This window comes from Xyrauchen texanus, chromosome 41, assembly GCF_025860055.1.
Source record: "Xyrauchen texanus isolate HMW12.3.18 chromosome 41, RBS_HiC_50CHRs, whole genome shotgun sequence".
In the NCBI taxonomy this organism is placed as follows: Eukaryota; Metazoa; Chordata; class Actinopteri; order Cypriniformes; family Catostomidae; genus Xyrauchen; species Xyrauchen texanus.
Window position 1 is genome coordinate 582,117 of NC_068316.1, and position 14,911 is coordinate 597,027.

At 40.9% G+C, this 14,911-nt stretch overlaps 1 protein-coding gene across 1 annotated transcript in view; it reads right to left on the reverse strand.

Annotated features, from left to right (window-relative positions):
- The window catches only part of LOC127634607 (lethal(3)malignant brain tumor-like protein 4), an 88,718-nt gene that overhangs the window by 37,467 nt on the left and 36,340 nt on the right, over nucleotides 1-14,911 (reverse strand). Inside the window, exons 11-16 of the mRNA XM_052114217.1 lie at nucleotides 14,012-14,097; nucleotides 13,788-13,898; nucleotides 13,475-13,589; nucleotides 11,415-11,526; nucleotides 6,170-6,346; nucleotides 1,476-1,616 (exon numbers count right to left, since the gene is read on the reverse strand). Coding sequence (XP_051970177.1) covers nucleotides 1,476-1,616; nucleotides 6,170-6,346; nucleotides 11,415-11,526; nucleotides 13,475-13,589; nucleotides 13,788-13,898; nucleotides 14,012-14,097 — 742 coding nt within the window. The remainder of the gene's footprint in view (nucleotides 1-1,475; nucleotides 1,617-6,169; nucleotides 6,347-11,414; nucleotides 11,527-13,474; nucleotides 13,590-13,787; nucleotides 13,899-14,011; nucleotides 14,098-14,911) is intronic.

A 14,911-nucleotide genomic window follows, 5' to 3' on the forward strand; every position in this document is an offset into this window, starting at 1 on the left:
ACGACACAGACTCAATGATGACTCAAATGACACAGAATGAAACTCATTCTGTGAAATCTCATGACTAAAATCATGTCTGCATGCTATGCAAACCTTTAGTCATTGTTGTGTTTGCATGTGTAATTAGTTCTTATGTACAATTATTATCTTTTATTTGTTTGGAGATGTTTTTGGACACTATGATCAATTATATTTGTAATGTTGTAACTTTTGATTGCTTTGTAGATTTTTTCAGAGCCACCTAATTTACACTTTTATTTACATAAAAGTACATTTTTGGCCCAATTTATTTATTTATTTTTTTCAGCATTTTCTTAGGCAGAGAGTCTCAGAATGTATCATTATAAAAAATGTGAAAGTTTTCCTTTACAATGAAACCAAACACTTGAACCCTCCTTGTTTATTCAGAGTTATAAGTCTTTAATTTTGGGTATGCCGCCACTGAAACAAGAAATCTTTAAAGACACCTTCAGAGCTTAAAGGGTTAAACTTCTTCACTGTTCCTTCTGTAAAAACACATGAAGGATTTCTCTCAAAAACACTTTACTTACTAAGTTTACAGGACCGGCATCTGCACGAAATGCAATGAAAATATTTTATACTGCAGTCATTTAATATGCCACAGTTAGATGCAAAGTAACACAGACAGTTTTATCCCAAACGCCCAAAGGGACTCGACAAATCACTTACACTAGTCTCTCTCTCTCTCCCTCTCTCACACACACTCTGACACTCTCTCTCTCACACTCTCCCCCTCTCTCTCCCTCTCTGTCTCTCACACACACACTCGCTCACTCTCTCTCTCTCTCTCATTATCCACTATCTCACTATCTCTCACTCTCACACACACTCTCTGACTCTCTCTCTCACACTCTCCCCCTCTCTCTCCCTCTCTCTCACTATCTCACTCTCTCACTATCCATCTCTCGCTCTCACCCACACTCACTGACTCTCTCTCGCTCTCGCACACACTCTCTGACTCTCTCTCTCTCTCTGTCCCTCTCTCTCTCTCTCTCTCTCTCTCTCTCTGAGGAACTCTCTGGTTATTTATAGATGTTCAGGGGATGTAAAAAAGGCTCCTTTGTAATTAAGAGTAAAGCAATGGAAACACGAATGATTAATGGTTGAAAACAATGTAAAATGCAAGACAGACGATCAAACAGAAGAGTTTACAATCCAACAAAAAAATTACAACATAAAAGAAAATGTCAGATGTGTAAGAATCCGATCTTGGACTCACATTCCCACAATCAGAATGTATGGACTGCATATACTGTGTTTTTACAGTTACAATCTTTTACATACAGGAAAACGGAACAAAATATGAATGACATAATCTTGTGTCAAAGCGTTAATAACATGTTAATAACATACAGAGCATAAAGATGAAGGGTTAAAGCAGAACAAAGATTATAATCAGATCATTGAATGGTTAAGGACCTACGGTTGAGCAGATAATAAAGGTGAAGTATTACCTGCTGGGTAAACGGCCTCTCTTGGCGAGGGGTGACTGCGGTTTTTGCCCCGGAGTCAAAGGTTCTTCTTTATGTTCCCTCTTCAACACTGGGGGTCGACCGCGCAGACGAGGTGCCCCGTCATACCCCGCTAACATCTCCCTGAGACAGAACAAAATTAATTAAACCATGCCGAAAAGAAGCAGATTATGATACTTAACACGTAATATTTGCACCATTCGCAAAATATTGAGACACACTTAAGGTGTCTTTACACAGCCGAGTTAAGAATTCTGGGCCCGTTTAAAATAAAAAAAAAAGAAAACTTGTTTATCTAAAAACAGTGATAGTGACATCAGAACACAACTGCACACAAAACAGAGAACAGAACTTACTAAACATGTCTGAAGAGTATGTAGAGAATTGATGCATTGATGCATTTCTATGCCCAGCCTTATTTTTTTTTAAAGATTTGACCGTATTCTGCCGAAAATAGAAAACAAGTGATCGATAGAATGTTCTGTCACTCATCACAGCTGGTTAGGATAAAAACACTGATTGCAATAGAAAATGTCCCTTTCATCGCATGTTGTTTGCCGTCAGATTAGGACACGGTATGACTGTGGCGTCCTGTAGCCTCCTTTATGTTTTCTGTTTGATTTACGAGTACTCTGTTAAACAAATAAGGCCGGGCATAGCAATGCATCAATTCTTGGAATACAAACTCTTCAAACATGTTTATTAAGTTCTGTTCTCTGTTTGTGTGCAGTTGTGTTCTGTTGTCACTATCACTGTGGAGGATCTATTTTTAGATAAACAAAACAAGCTTTCACTTGAACATCCCAATGTCATGAGAAGGCTGCATGAACTGTACCCTATCATGAACACACACAGTAGATCAACGGTCAGTCAACATTTACACTAAATAATACCAGACATTTTCACAAGTCCCTGAGGTCTAAGTCAAGTCTCAAGTCTTTGAGGTGGAGTCCAAGTCAAGTCTCAAGCCTTTGAGGTGGAGTCCAAGTCAAGTCTCATGTCTTTGAGGTGGAGTCCAAGTCAAGTCTCATGTCTTTGAGGTGGAGTCCAAGTCAAGTCTCAAGTCTTTGAGGTGGAGTCCAAGTCAAGTCTCATGTCTTTGAGGTGGAGTCCAAGTCAAGTCTCAAGCCTTTGAGGTGGAGTCCAAGTCAAGTCTCATGTCTTTGAGGTGGAGTCCAAGTCAAGTCTCATGTCTTTGAGGTGGAGTCCAAGTCAAGTCTCATGTCTTTGAGGTGGAGTCCAAGTCAAGTCTCAAGCCTTTGAGGTGGAGTCCAAGTCAAGTCTCATGTCTTTGAGGTGGAGTCCAAGTCAAGTCTCATGTCTTTGAGGTGGAGTCCAAGTCAAGTCTCAAGTCTTTGAGGTGGAGTCCAAGTCAAGTCTCAAGTCTTTGAGGTGGAGTCCAAGTCAAGTCTCATGTCTTTGAGGTGGAGTCCAAGTCAAGTCTCATGTCTTTGAGGTGGAGTCCAAGTCAAGTCTCAAGTCTTTGAGGTGGAGTCCAAGTCAAGTCTCAAGTCTTTGAGGTGGAGTCCAAGTCAAGTCTCAAGCCTTTGAGGTGGAGTCCAAGTCAAGTCTCAAGCCTTTGAGGTGGAGTCCAAGTCAAGTCTCATGTCTTTGAGGTGGAGTCCAAGTCAAGTCTCAAGTCTTTGAGGTGGAGTCCAAGTCAAGTCTCAAGTCTTTGAGGTGGAGTCCAAGTCAAGTCTCATGTCTTTGAGGTGGAGTCCAAGTCAAGTCTCATGTCTTTGAGGTGGAGTCCAAGTCAAGTCTCAAGTCTTTGAGGTGGAGTCCAAGTCAAGTCTCAAGTCTTTGAGGTGGAGTCCAAGTCAAGTCTCAAGTCTTTGAGGTGGAGTCCAAGTCAAGTCTCAAGTCTTTGAGGTGGAGTCCAAGTCAAGTCTCAAGTCTTTGAGGTGGAGTCCAAGTCAAGTCTCAAGTCTTTGAGGTGGAGTCCAAGTCAAGTCTCATGTCTTTGAGGTGGAGTCCAAGTCAAGTCTCAAGTCTTTGAGGTGGAGTCCAAGTCAAGTCTCATGCCTTTGAGGTGGAGTCCAAGTCAAGTCTCATGTCTTTGAGGTGGAGTCCAAGTCAAGTCTCAAGTCTTTGAGGTGGAGTCCAAGTCAAGTCTCAAGTCTTTGAGGTGGAGACAGAGACAAGTTACAGGTGTTCAAATATCAACACATGTTCACGCCGTAACATCCAGATGTGGGCATGAAACATACAATCAATTTGAATATGTGAAGCTCCAATCAGCTGTTTGCAAGACTGTGATTTATTCGTGTCTAAATGAAACCTCACATTCATTTTCTCTGCGAGATTCTTCTCTTGACAGGAAACGATGTTTGACATGATTCCAAGCGTTTAAACAAACAAGCGCTGTGCATTTCTCAGCCCTTACAAACGTCAACAGGAAATTACAAGTGTAACACTTCTGTTTATTGACCGAAGTACTTTCAAAATGAAACGCTGAGCTGCTGATGGAGTTTATTCTGGATTAAAAACACTTGGCACTGTGGGGATAGCATCTGGCCGAATGCCAACAGCAGATAATTAAATTGCACTACGTCCCTCTCGCAGGATCAGAATGAGGTAGATCACAGGTGCTGATGTGTTCATGAGGGGAAATATGAGACATGATCAGCGTTTGATTTGGGCGGCGATCAGCTGATTCAAATTTAAATGTTGTTTCATGCTAAATTCTGGAAAGACGAGAATGAGGGATTTGCCAATTTGTTAGGTGGAATTAAAGTTATTAATGATTAAAATGAAAGATTAAGCATTTACACATTGGTTTAAGAGAGTTTAACCTACAGCAAAACAATGAAAACAAACACACTTCTACTTTAATTCACTAAGAAAATGGACATTTCAAATATGACTAGCTTGCTGAAAATGCCACGAGTTGCTAATGTAATGAATGCTGTAAATAAAGCGATATTCCAAGTTCAATATACAGGATGTTGTGCTGTATTAACAGTGTCTGTGCATCTGCTGTATTATCACTGAAATTAACTAAATGAACAAAAACTACATCACATCTGCATGTTATATCAGAAATGTTTGCATATTGTATGCGTGTACAAATGTCCTAACTCTTGGCAGTCTGATCAAACAACGAGTGAAGTGACTTTAAAATTCGTGGTATCATTTTCTATGAAGCCCATATTAATAATGCATGAGTAATGTCTCATAATGCACCTTATAATCTGTTATAACATCTCAACAATTATAATACATTATAATACTTTTGACCGTTATACATTAGAGTATAATGCATTATAACACAAGCAACATTTCATTTATCTGCAGAAGTTATAATGTATCATATATATATATAGATTTGTGATATATGTATATAATATATATGCTTTAAATAAAGTGACAAAAGCAATATCTTCTTATAAACATCTATAAGATATGTATAACTGCATATAAGACATTTATAACTGCTTATAAGATATTTATAACTGCTTATAAGATATTTATAACTGCTTATAAGACATTTATAACTGCTTATAAGATATTTATAACTGCTTATAAGACATTTATAACTGCTTATAAGACATTTATAACTGCTTATAAGATATTTATAACTGCTTATAAGACATTATAAGTCATGCTGGAAGTTATAATGTATCATATATATTTGTGATATATGTATATAATATATATGCTTTAAAGTGACAAAAGCAATATCTTCTTATAAACGTCTATAAGATATTTATAACTGCTTATAAGACATTATAAGTCACGCTGGATGTTATAATGTATCATATATATATTTGTGATATATGTATATAATATATATGCTTTAAATAAAGTGACAAAAGCAATATCTTCTTATAAACATCTATAAAATATTTATAACTGCTTATAAGATATTTATAACTGCTTATAAGACATTATAAGTCACGCTAGATGTTATAAACATCACACATGCACTAATACATTAATAACACACGTTTAATGTACATTTTGAGATATGAATGAAACACGTGTAAAGCTACAATGTTAAAATCGATCAGAAACTGTAAATATGTTTGTTGATCACACAAGAATAAAAACTCAAACTGATTCTATTCTGAACTCTATTCAATAAACTTTCATGTTTGTGATCTTATTTAAGAAATAACTTCCATTATAGACGTTTGACTTGTGATGTATGTTAGAAGTTTATGTTATGAGTGTTTAGAAGAAGATATTGCTTTTATAAGAACACTTCTAATATGATGACATCATAAAGACTGTTTACATTATACAGCACTTATATCATGAACTTTATGAACTTCTGCGGCGTTACAATGTTGCGTGTGTTATGATGTATTATACTATAAAGCACAACTATCAATAAAGTCTTATAATGTGTTATAACTGTAGTTATAATTATTTATGAGAGGTTATATCTTATTATAAGGTGTATAATGAGACATGCAGTATAAATATAGGCTTCACAGTAAGTGTTACCAGAATCTTCTTTGATTTTACTGCCAGTTCATTCATCACTGGAAATGTGTGTGTTCTGTGTATTCTATGCATACAACACATGTGGTACACACTGCATACTAGCTTTTAAAAAAGGAAGCACGCCTTCTCGATCATACCAATGGAGTCTGACACAGACTGAATGTGTGACATGTCATCACCATGATTACAGGTTTAGCATGTCACTGCTAGTAAACAGTCCACACCTGTTATCAACATTCTCCTCTTCATTCTCGTCCTCCGCTTCCTCATCTGGACACAAGCGTTTGGTCTTCTGGACAAACTGCACAGGGATGAATGTGATCTGCTTCTCTCCTCCAAGACGGTCAGGCAGCATCACGTCTTTCTTCATGTTCATGTCAGAGTATGGGCATCCGAAGGCACTTAGAGAAAGAGAGATAAATGATTGATAGGAGGATTGCGCTCTGTCTGCCTCCTCAGTCTCATACACTCTCTGAAGTGTAACCAAATACTGAATACAATAATATCAGACTGAAGTTGTGGTCCACATCTGAACAGTCCATTAAACTATAAAGCAGCCTCCGTTCAGAGCTCTAAAAGAACGCCTCATGAATTTAATGGTGACAAATTTAACTAGAGCATTAAAACCATTCAGCGCCTTCTATAAGGAACCAATGGAGAGTTCTGCGCTCATATGAGCACTGTTAAACGCTCGAGTCCATCTGAGATCACGTGTGCTGGATGATGAACACGTGTAGTTTTATATCTGACATGATGCTGTTATTACACTCAACAAATCCACTGCGTCACACTCGCTCAGATATCCTCAACTCAACCCATAAATCCACGAACGACTGATGAAGAACACAATTCCACAATGCACTGCGAAATCCAAGATGGCGGATGAATCGGGAGAAATGGCGATTACAAATATACTTAATTTAATACTGAGAGGTACCGGTGGTCTGGCCATCTCGGCGAGTATTGACGCTGACTATCACACCTGGAGTCGTGAGTTTGAATCCAGGGCGTGCTGAGTGACTCCAGTCAGGTCTCCTTAGCAACCAAATTGACCCGGTTGCTAGGGAGGGTAGAGTCACATGGGGTAACCTCCTCGTGGTCACTATAATGTGGTTCTCGCTCTCGGTGGGGTGTGTGGTGAGTGACTCCAGTCAGGTCTCCTTAGCAACCAAAATTGGCCCGGTTGCTAGGGAGGGTAGAGTCACATGGGGTAACCCCCTCGTGGTCACTATAATGTGGTTCTCGCTCTCGGTGGGGCGTGTGGTGAGTTGTGCGTGGATGCTGCGGAGAATAGCGTGAAGCCTCCACACGCGCTACGTCTCCACGGTAACACGCTCAACACGTCACGTGATAAGATTTGCGGATTGACGGTCTCAGACGCGGAGGCAACTGAGAACTGAGAAAATGATTTGCATTGCTTTAACCCTATATGCCGCCTGTATCACATCTGACGCTATTTTCTAAAGCCTTTGAATTATTAACATAATCAAAAAAATTGGCGGATATCCTGTTGTCTACAGTGTACTAGATGTCTGTTGCCACCTGGACATTTCCGGGCACAAAATATTTGTTTTTTTTCCCCAAAATGTCCTTTTTTGTATTATATGCCTCATTTTTTTTATGTGAAATCTGCTGATTTTAATAAAGTAAAAGTGACAGTAATGATTATATTGTTACTGATGTTTTAAAAAGAGTATTGGCTGAATATAAGCAACTTGTGCTTGGTTAACATTTTGCATATTATTTTATTGAAAAAAACAAACTTTTAAATGCATGTATTAAATATACAGAAATATTTAGTTAAATATTATTTATATTGTTAAGCCATTTCTCACCTCCTTCTTGCCCATCTAAACCTAATCTAATGTATAATGGGTTAGCTCGTCTATAATGAAGTTTAATTAACAAAACAAAGCAAGAGAAGATTATAAACTGGCTTTCAACATTTAATCACCCACATTAATATGCAAGTTAAATTATGTTTTTATTCAGGTGTATTTATTATTGTAATACAGCCACTGAGTGTCAAACTCATTTAAACTCTAGAGGACGCTTAACAAAGGGAGACAAATCTAAACTAAACTGTTTCAAAGTTGCAGATAAATAATCCTGAAATAATGCCTCACCTGTACTCTTCACCTGTACTCTTCACCTGTACTCTTCACCTGTACCGTTCACCTGTACCCTTCACCTGTACCCTTCACCTGTACCCTTCACCTGTACCCTTCACCTGTACCCTTCACCTGTACCCTTCACCTGTACCCTTCACCTGTACCCTTCACCTGTACCCTTCACCTGTACCGTTCACCTGTACCCTTCACCTGTACCCTTCACCTGTACTCTTCACCTGTACCCTTCACCTGTACCCTTCACCTGTACCCTTCACCTGTACCCTTCACCTGTACCCTTCACCTGTACTCTTCACCTGTACTCTTCACCTGTACCCTTCACCTGTACCCTTCACCTGTACCCTTCACCTGTACCCTTCACCTGTACCCTTCACCTGTACCCTTCACCTGTACCCTTCACCTGTACTCTTCACCTGTACCCTTCACCTGTACCCTTCACCTGTACCCTTCACCTGTACCCTTCACCTGTACCCTTCACCTGTACCCTTCACCTGTACCCTTCACCTGTACTCTTCACCTGTACCCTTCACCTGTACCCTTCACCTGTACCCTTCACCTGTACCCTTCACCTGTACCCTTCACCTGTACCCTTCACCTGTACCCTTCACCTGTACACTTCACCTGTACTCTTCACCTGTACTCTTCACCTGTACCCTTCACCTGTACCCTTCACCTGTACCGTTCACCTGTACTCTTCACCTGTACTCTTCACCTGTACTCTTCACCTGTACTCTTCACCTGTACTCTTCACCTGTACCCTTCACCTGTACCGTTCACCTGTACTCTTCACCTGTACTCTTCACCTGTACTCTTCACCTGTACTCTTCACCTGTACTCTTCACCTGTACTCTTCACCTGTACTGTTCACCTGTACTCTTCACCTGTACTCTTCACCTGTACTGTTCACCTGTACGATACTACCTAAACAGCCAGTGTTGAGATACATGTATGCAAATGCATGCAAATTGGATGCAAATTAGCACTCCAATTCCGTTCTCAAGCTGAGAGGAACTTGCTGAAGAGTAGCGAGTAGTCTCTCGCTCGGTGTAATCAAACGTGGCTTTCTAAAAATAGATTGCATCCTTTTATGAAGAACGGGTTATTACAAACGCCGCGTGCACGACTGGTTAGCGTGATTATATGATAGTAAAGGTGAGCTACAGGAACAGGGAGAGATTGCAGAGTCAAGTGTCGCAGCCCGCAGCACAAAAGCTACAGATGTCTGGGTCATCGGGGTCACGGTCGAAGTGCTCGTGTAGAGCTCATCTGTGAGCGGACGGCAGTGAAGGTCAAACACAGCAGCACTAAACTGACCCTGTGAACAGCTTCTATCAAAACCCCGATCAGATGTGAAGCTTTGCCACACATCAGCGAGTTTAACTGGAGAAATGAGTGATTTGTTTAAACCGTGACCCTCATCGTGACATATTTTTGGCAGGAGGTGCGGGTGTCTCATCTCTGAACTGCGTCCAGGAGAACCTTCAAATCCAAATCCAACGGCTGAGACCTTACAAAACTCCCTGAACATCACAGATAACAGCTGAATAAGACAGCAAATCCTACTTGCCTTGCAGAAAGGTTTTAGTTCCATCATTTACTCACTCTCATGTTGTTACAAACCTGTGAGTTCGAGCAAAGTTAATGATATTCATTTCACGTTCATGGCACTTACTAAATATGCTTCCCATCTGAAGGGGTGGCAAGCAACCAGGATATGATGTCATATGATGAGGTAGGGCTTGTGGTGTAAGTAAATATTACATCACAAATAACAAACAACATTATATTATTATTTTCAACGCACTTTCCGGTATCAACGAAACACGCGGCTTTAGAGCCAAGAGGTTAGTGTGTGCCGCTTCAATCTTCTATTGGACACGCGTCTTCTTGTCACACGTCACGGATTCGCAGTCCAGAGTTCACCAAACCTGAACTTTCCACATGCAGAGTAGAACGAAATGTCTTCGCACAATGTACCATGTATGGCATACACCGATATACATTTTAGAACATCACAAGTACATGTTATGCAAACATTATGTTGGGCAGTTCAACGGAAATCTCCACCACATCAGTTCAAATGAAAAGTTACCAAAGGAACAAAATGCAGTTTAAGTTCTATAGTGCTGTAATGGATCATGGGAAATGCTGTCCATACCGCTAGAGGGTGCCGCTTGCTTACACAATGCTGACTGAAGAGCTGATCGCAGTCCATTGCACCACTCACGCGAGGGATCCGCTCCGCTCGATTATTTTGCCAAAATCTAAATCTATTGGGTGGCATGTTCCAGACTTTCTGTGCTGTAATAAATAATGTTTCTAGATGTGTTTAGGCTACTATATAAGACTAGCTACACTGACCGAACCACAGCTTTGCATTGCAAATAAAAGTGCAAGAACATGAAAACACAGAAAATGCATCATCGTGCAAGTAAATGTAGTCCCGCGCTGTGTATTGTAACCACGCATCTGTACGACGAGAGCACGCATGACCAATAGAAGATTGAAACGTCACACGTTGAACTCTTGGCTCGATACAATGAACACATATTTCGAAAGCCGCATTTTTTTATCGTTTCTGGAAAGTGCGTAGACAATATAATTTAATATACCACAGTTAGTTACGGTCCTTGAATCTGATTGGACGAGAGATATGGTGTGACAGCATCAGCACTCGGATGCTTCACTGTGTGTGTATCACTCAGCTTCATGCTGTTCTAAACTAAAGTGTTTCTGTAAGGAGTTACTGGCTTTATTTTTGACATTACATATGTTATCCAGCAGGTGGTGGCAAAAGGTCATTTTTGTGTGTAATATGAGCCAGTTGGTGACGTAAAGTGAATCCGTAAGTCATTGTTTACATAGAACAGCACTCTGTGAGTTTCCACATTGGACACATACTGTTTAAAATGGCGGAGGACATCGCTGTTTCTATAGTGAATGAGGCTACCGGCACCGGCTACCCCGAAATAGAGAGGAATACCCCGCTTGGATGTCTATTTTACTTCAGAAAGCTAACAGCATCTCTGATTGGGTGTGGCAACAGGTGATTTTTTGGCATTACGGTAATGAGAACTGTCATGAGTATAACAGCAGAATGTAAAATAATCTTAATGGCCCTTTTCAGAGTGCTAAATATAATGACATATTTGTTACTTTTGCTTTTAGGATTGAAGTCGGACCAGGGCACCTTTCATTAGAATCACCCATTGTGGAAAAGGGCAGTGTGGACATTCTGCTAAACCTTTCATGTTCCGCTGTAGAAAGTGAGTTGGTAAATGAGTAAATGATGACAGAATGTGTATAGTGTGATTATTCGGTGTAAATGCAGATGTCTCACCTGTGGTGTCCTGTGTGTTTTGCTCCTTTAATGTGTCCGACGCCTCTGCAGCCCGGGGTCGGACACACGCCCTGTGTCACGGAGTTCTTCAGGTCAGAAATCCCTGCGTGAGCTTCACAAACAACAACGACAACCATTAGAGAAACATCAAAAACCAATAAAAGTGTTTAGTTGTAGTTTATATAGTGTTACTACACTCGCTGTGTCACACACTGTTATTACAATAGCATAGATCACACGAAATACCACAAAACATCACTTCCTGCAGGTCAGGTGGGTAATTTATCATGTGATCTCAGAGTGGCATAATGGGAACACACTCACTCACTCACTCACTCACTCACTCACTCACTAACAACCACAACCGCCATTAACCACTAAGTGGCGGTGACGTCACCACGAGGCTTGTGCCAGGCTATGTGCACGTTAAGGCCACGTGAAGTGTCGAATTCCCGCTGGCAGGAGGTCACGGGACAGATCCAACAGGTGACACGGGTCGACTGATTGAGATGACTGGCTGATGGACCACCTGTGCCCCCTACTGTGCCAACTTGCTGTGCTTTTGCCACCCTGCGCTCTGCTCATTGTTGTGAGCGTCGCTCCTCTGTCCTCCGTTGTTGTTGGAGGCCACACACACACTCCAACTGGCCAGTAGCGTCCTTCACAAGCCTCCTCCAAAGAGGCCGATCTTGACACTGCTGGTACCAGTCATCGGCAAGTCCATTCAGCTCCACATCCTCCTGTACCACATCACTCCATCTCTTCTCCAGCCCGTGCCGCGCCCGCTTAGCCCCCTCTATCCGGCCGAACAAAAGCAGGCATGTGGTGGCCGGGCATGCGGGCTACATGACCCAGCCAACACAACCTTGCCTACCGGAGGAGCTCACCGATGGGACTTTGTCCACATCTTTCAAAGACTTGTGAGCTCCTCACACAATCCAGCCTGGTTAAACCCAGGATGGATCTTAGGCAGGCCAACCAAAATGTTTCTAATCGGCGATGATGTTCCATTAGGGGGGTCCACGTCTCGCAAGCATAGGGCTCCGCAAGTCTCTCCTCAGCGTGCCTGGCAAGGCGATTTTAAATAATCCTTGCCAGGACCTTTCCCGGCACACTGAGGAGTGAGATGCCCCTATAGTTATTACAATCCACACGGTCCAGACCTCCTCAGAAACCCTGGCTGAAGGAGGAGGTGTTCAGGCTGGCTGAGAAAAAGCGACAGGCCCACTCTCATCATCTACAGCATCCCACGTCAGAGAATGAGGAGGATTACCGCAGCCTTCGCTCTGAGGTTTGGAGAGCCGTGAGGCACTGCAAGGATAGTTGGTGGTTGCAGGTTGCTGAGGAGATGGAGTCTGGCTCAATGGCCCACGATCACAAATCGCTCTTTAATTCTATCAAGAAAGTTACTTGCAGCGCCACACCTATAACCATCATTAGGGGAAAGAACGGTGATCCAATCTCCAACCCCCAGGGAGGGGAAGTCGCTCAGCATGGAAACAGGATGATTAACTATGAAAGCACTATTGATTTCTGACCCAGTGAATTTATAATATGGTGTAAAACATGATTATTTTCATCACATTTTCGGATTATTTTCATTTAAGCTGATCAATTAGCATAATTGCATAAACATCACATTAAAGGAATATTCCGGATTCAATGCAACTTCAGCGTAATACACAGAATTTGAGCGTTACCACTTTTCTGAGGCACTTCCAATGCAAGTCAATGGGGTTTAATCTGTAAATATTAAAATACTGTTTCAAAAGTATAGACACAAGACATGAACAATATGTGTGTGAACATGACTTTACTGTCATTAAATCACCTAATAACCACATCTGTGGAGAGATACAGACAATTATACAACTTTGTTGCCATGACGACATAACACTGTAAACTCTATTAGCAATTTAACCACACTAAAATCATGTTAACATATAATATAATAAAAATAGTGAGTATTTTACAGTTTATGGACTGGCCCCATTGACTTCCATTGTAAATGCTTTAATGTGACCAAGATGTTTTTATATAGAAGAAGCGGGCATACTCACTCAATGGAGGTTCTAGCGGGTGACCCGTCCTGGCACACCAGCCCACAGGATGAAGGTCAGGCAGATCTGAATCCACCCAGAAATCAAACTTTTCATGCCAGCCGTCAAAATGTACCTGGTGATTAGAAGAAGAGAACGATTAAAACACAAGTACGAATCACAGACGCCAAACTGTGATTCCACTGAAAGCCTTTTAGTCTAGAAGCTGTTTCTATAGATGTTCTAACCCAGTAATGACCTTCATGTAGCAGCACGTTTGGTTCAACACAACCTAAAAATGGTCTTTTGAACAGTGAAATGATTTCTGTCTCACTTTGACTCGGTAGTCTTCGGTGTCTGTGATGGTGGCTACTCGGACGAGCATCGGGTTTCGTCGGTCCACCGCTTCCAACTTCATGTTCACCTGGAAACCGTGTGGACTTCTCTATAAACACACAACACATCTTCAGAACCTCTACAACACTTCACATGAGCTATAAGCGCACTGATTGACACATCTATCAGTCAGAACGGTCCATTGAACATTGAGAAACACACCATACAGAACGCTTGACTCGGGGCAGCAGATGCACTCGTGTCTTCCATGTAGTCCTCCCAGATGAAGTGCTCTGGATTGGGGTGTCCTAAAAATCACAACAAACATAAACTCATCAGAATATGAATCATTCACACACATTTGAAGTATAATGATTTAAAATGATCATTTTTGCACTGCTCAAAGAAATACATAAATGATGATGAAAGCCAAATATAAAATGCCACAGATGAATATTTACTGAGTAATCCATTATTGTGTAGAGGGGCTCAAATGACAATTTCCGCTTATGATTTTGGAGCAAAACTACAGGTCAAATAAATACCCTTAGAAAGGTGTCAGCATCATGATTTTAATTGTACACAGAGATTAATAGATCTATTACTAATATCAGCTGACTACAGCACCCCTAGTCGCATTATACGACAACGGTGTGAGTCAAAAAATGAGAAAAAGCACTTTTTTGTGTTGTTTTTCCATATATGGAGTGCCTGTATCTCCTGAAGTATTACAGATATCTTAATATACTTTTATATTCTGATTCAGAACAAACTTTTATTTTTGTATCAACATTAGTGAGACCCTATGTTGTTAAATTCCACAGATGAATATTTACTGATTAATCCATTATTGTGTAGAGGGGCTCAAAATGACAATTTCCACTTATGATTTTGGAGCAGAACTACAGGTCAAATAAACACCCTCAGAAAGGTGTCAGCATCATGATTTTAATTGTACACAGAGATTAATAGATCCATTACTAATATCAGATGACTTCAGCACCCCTAGTCGCATTATACGACAACGGTGTGAGTCCAAAAATGGGGAAAAGCACTTTTTTGTGTCGTTTTTCCGTAGTTGGCATGACTGTATCTCCAGAAGTATTACAGATATCTTAATAT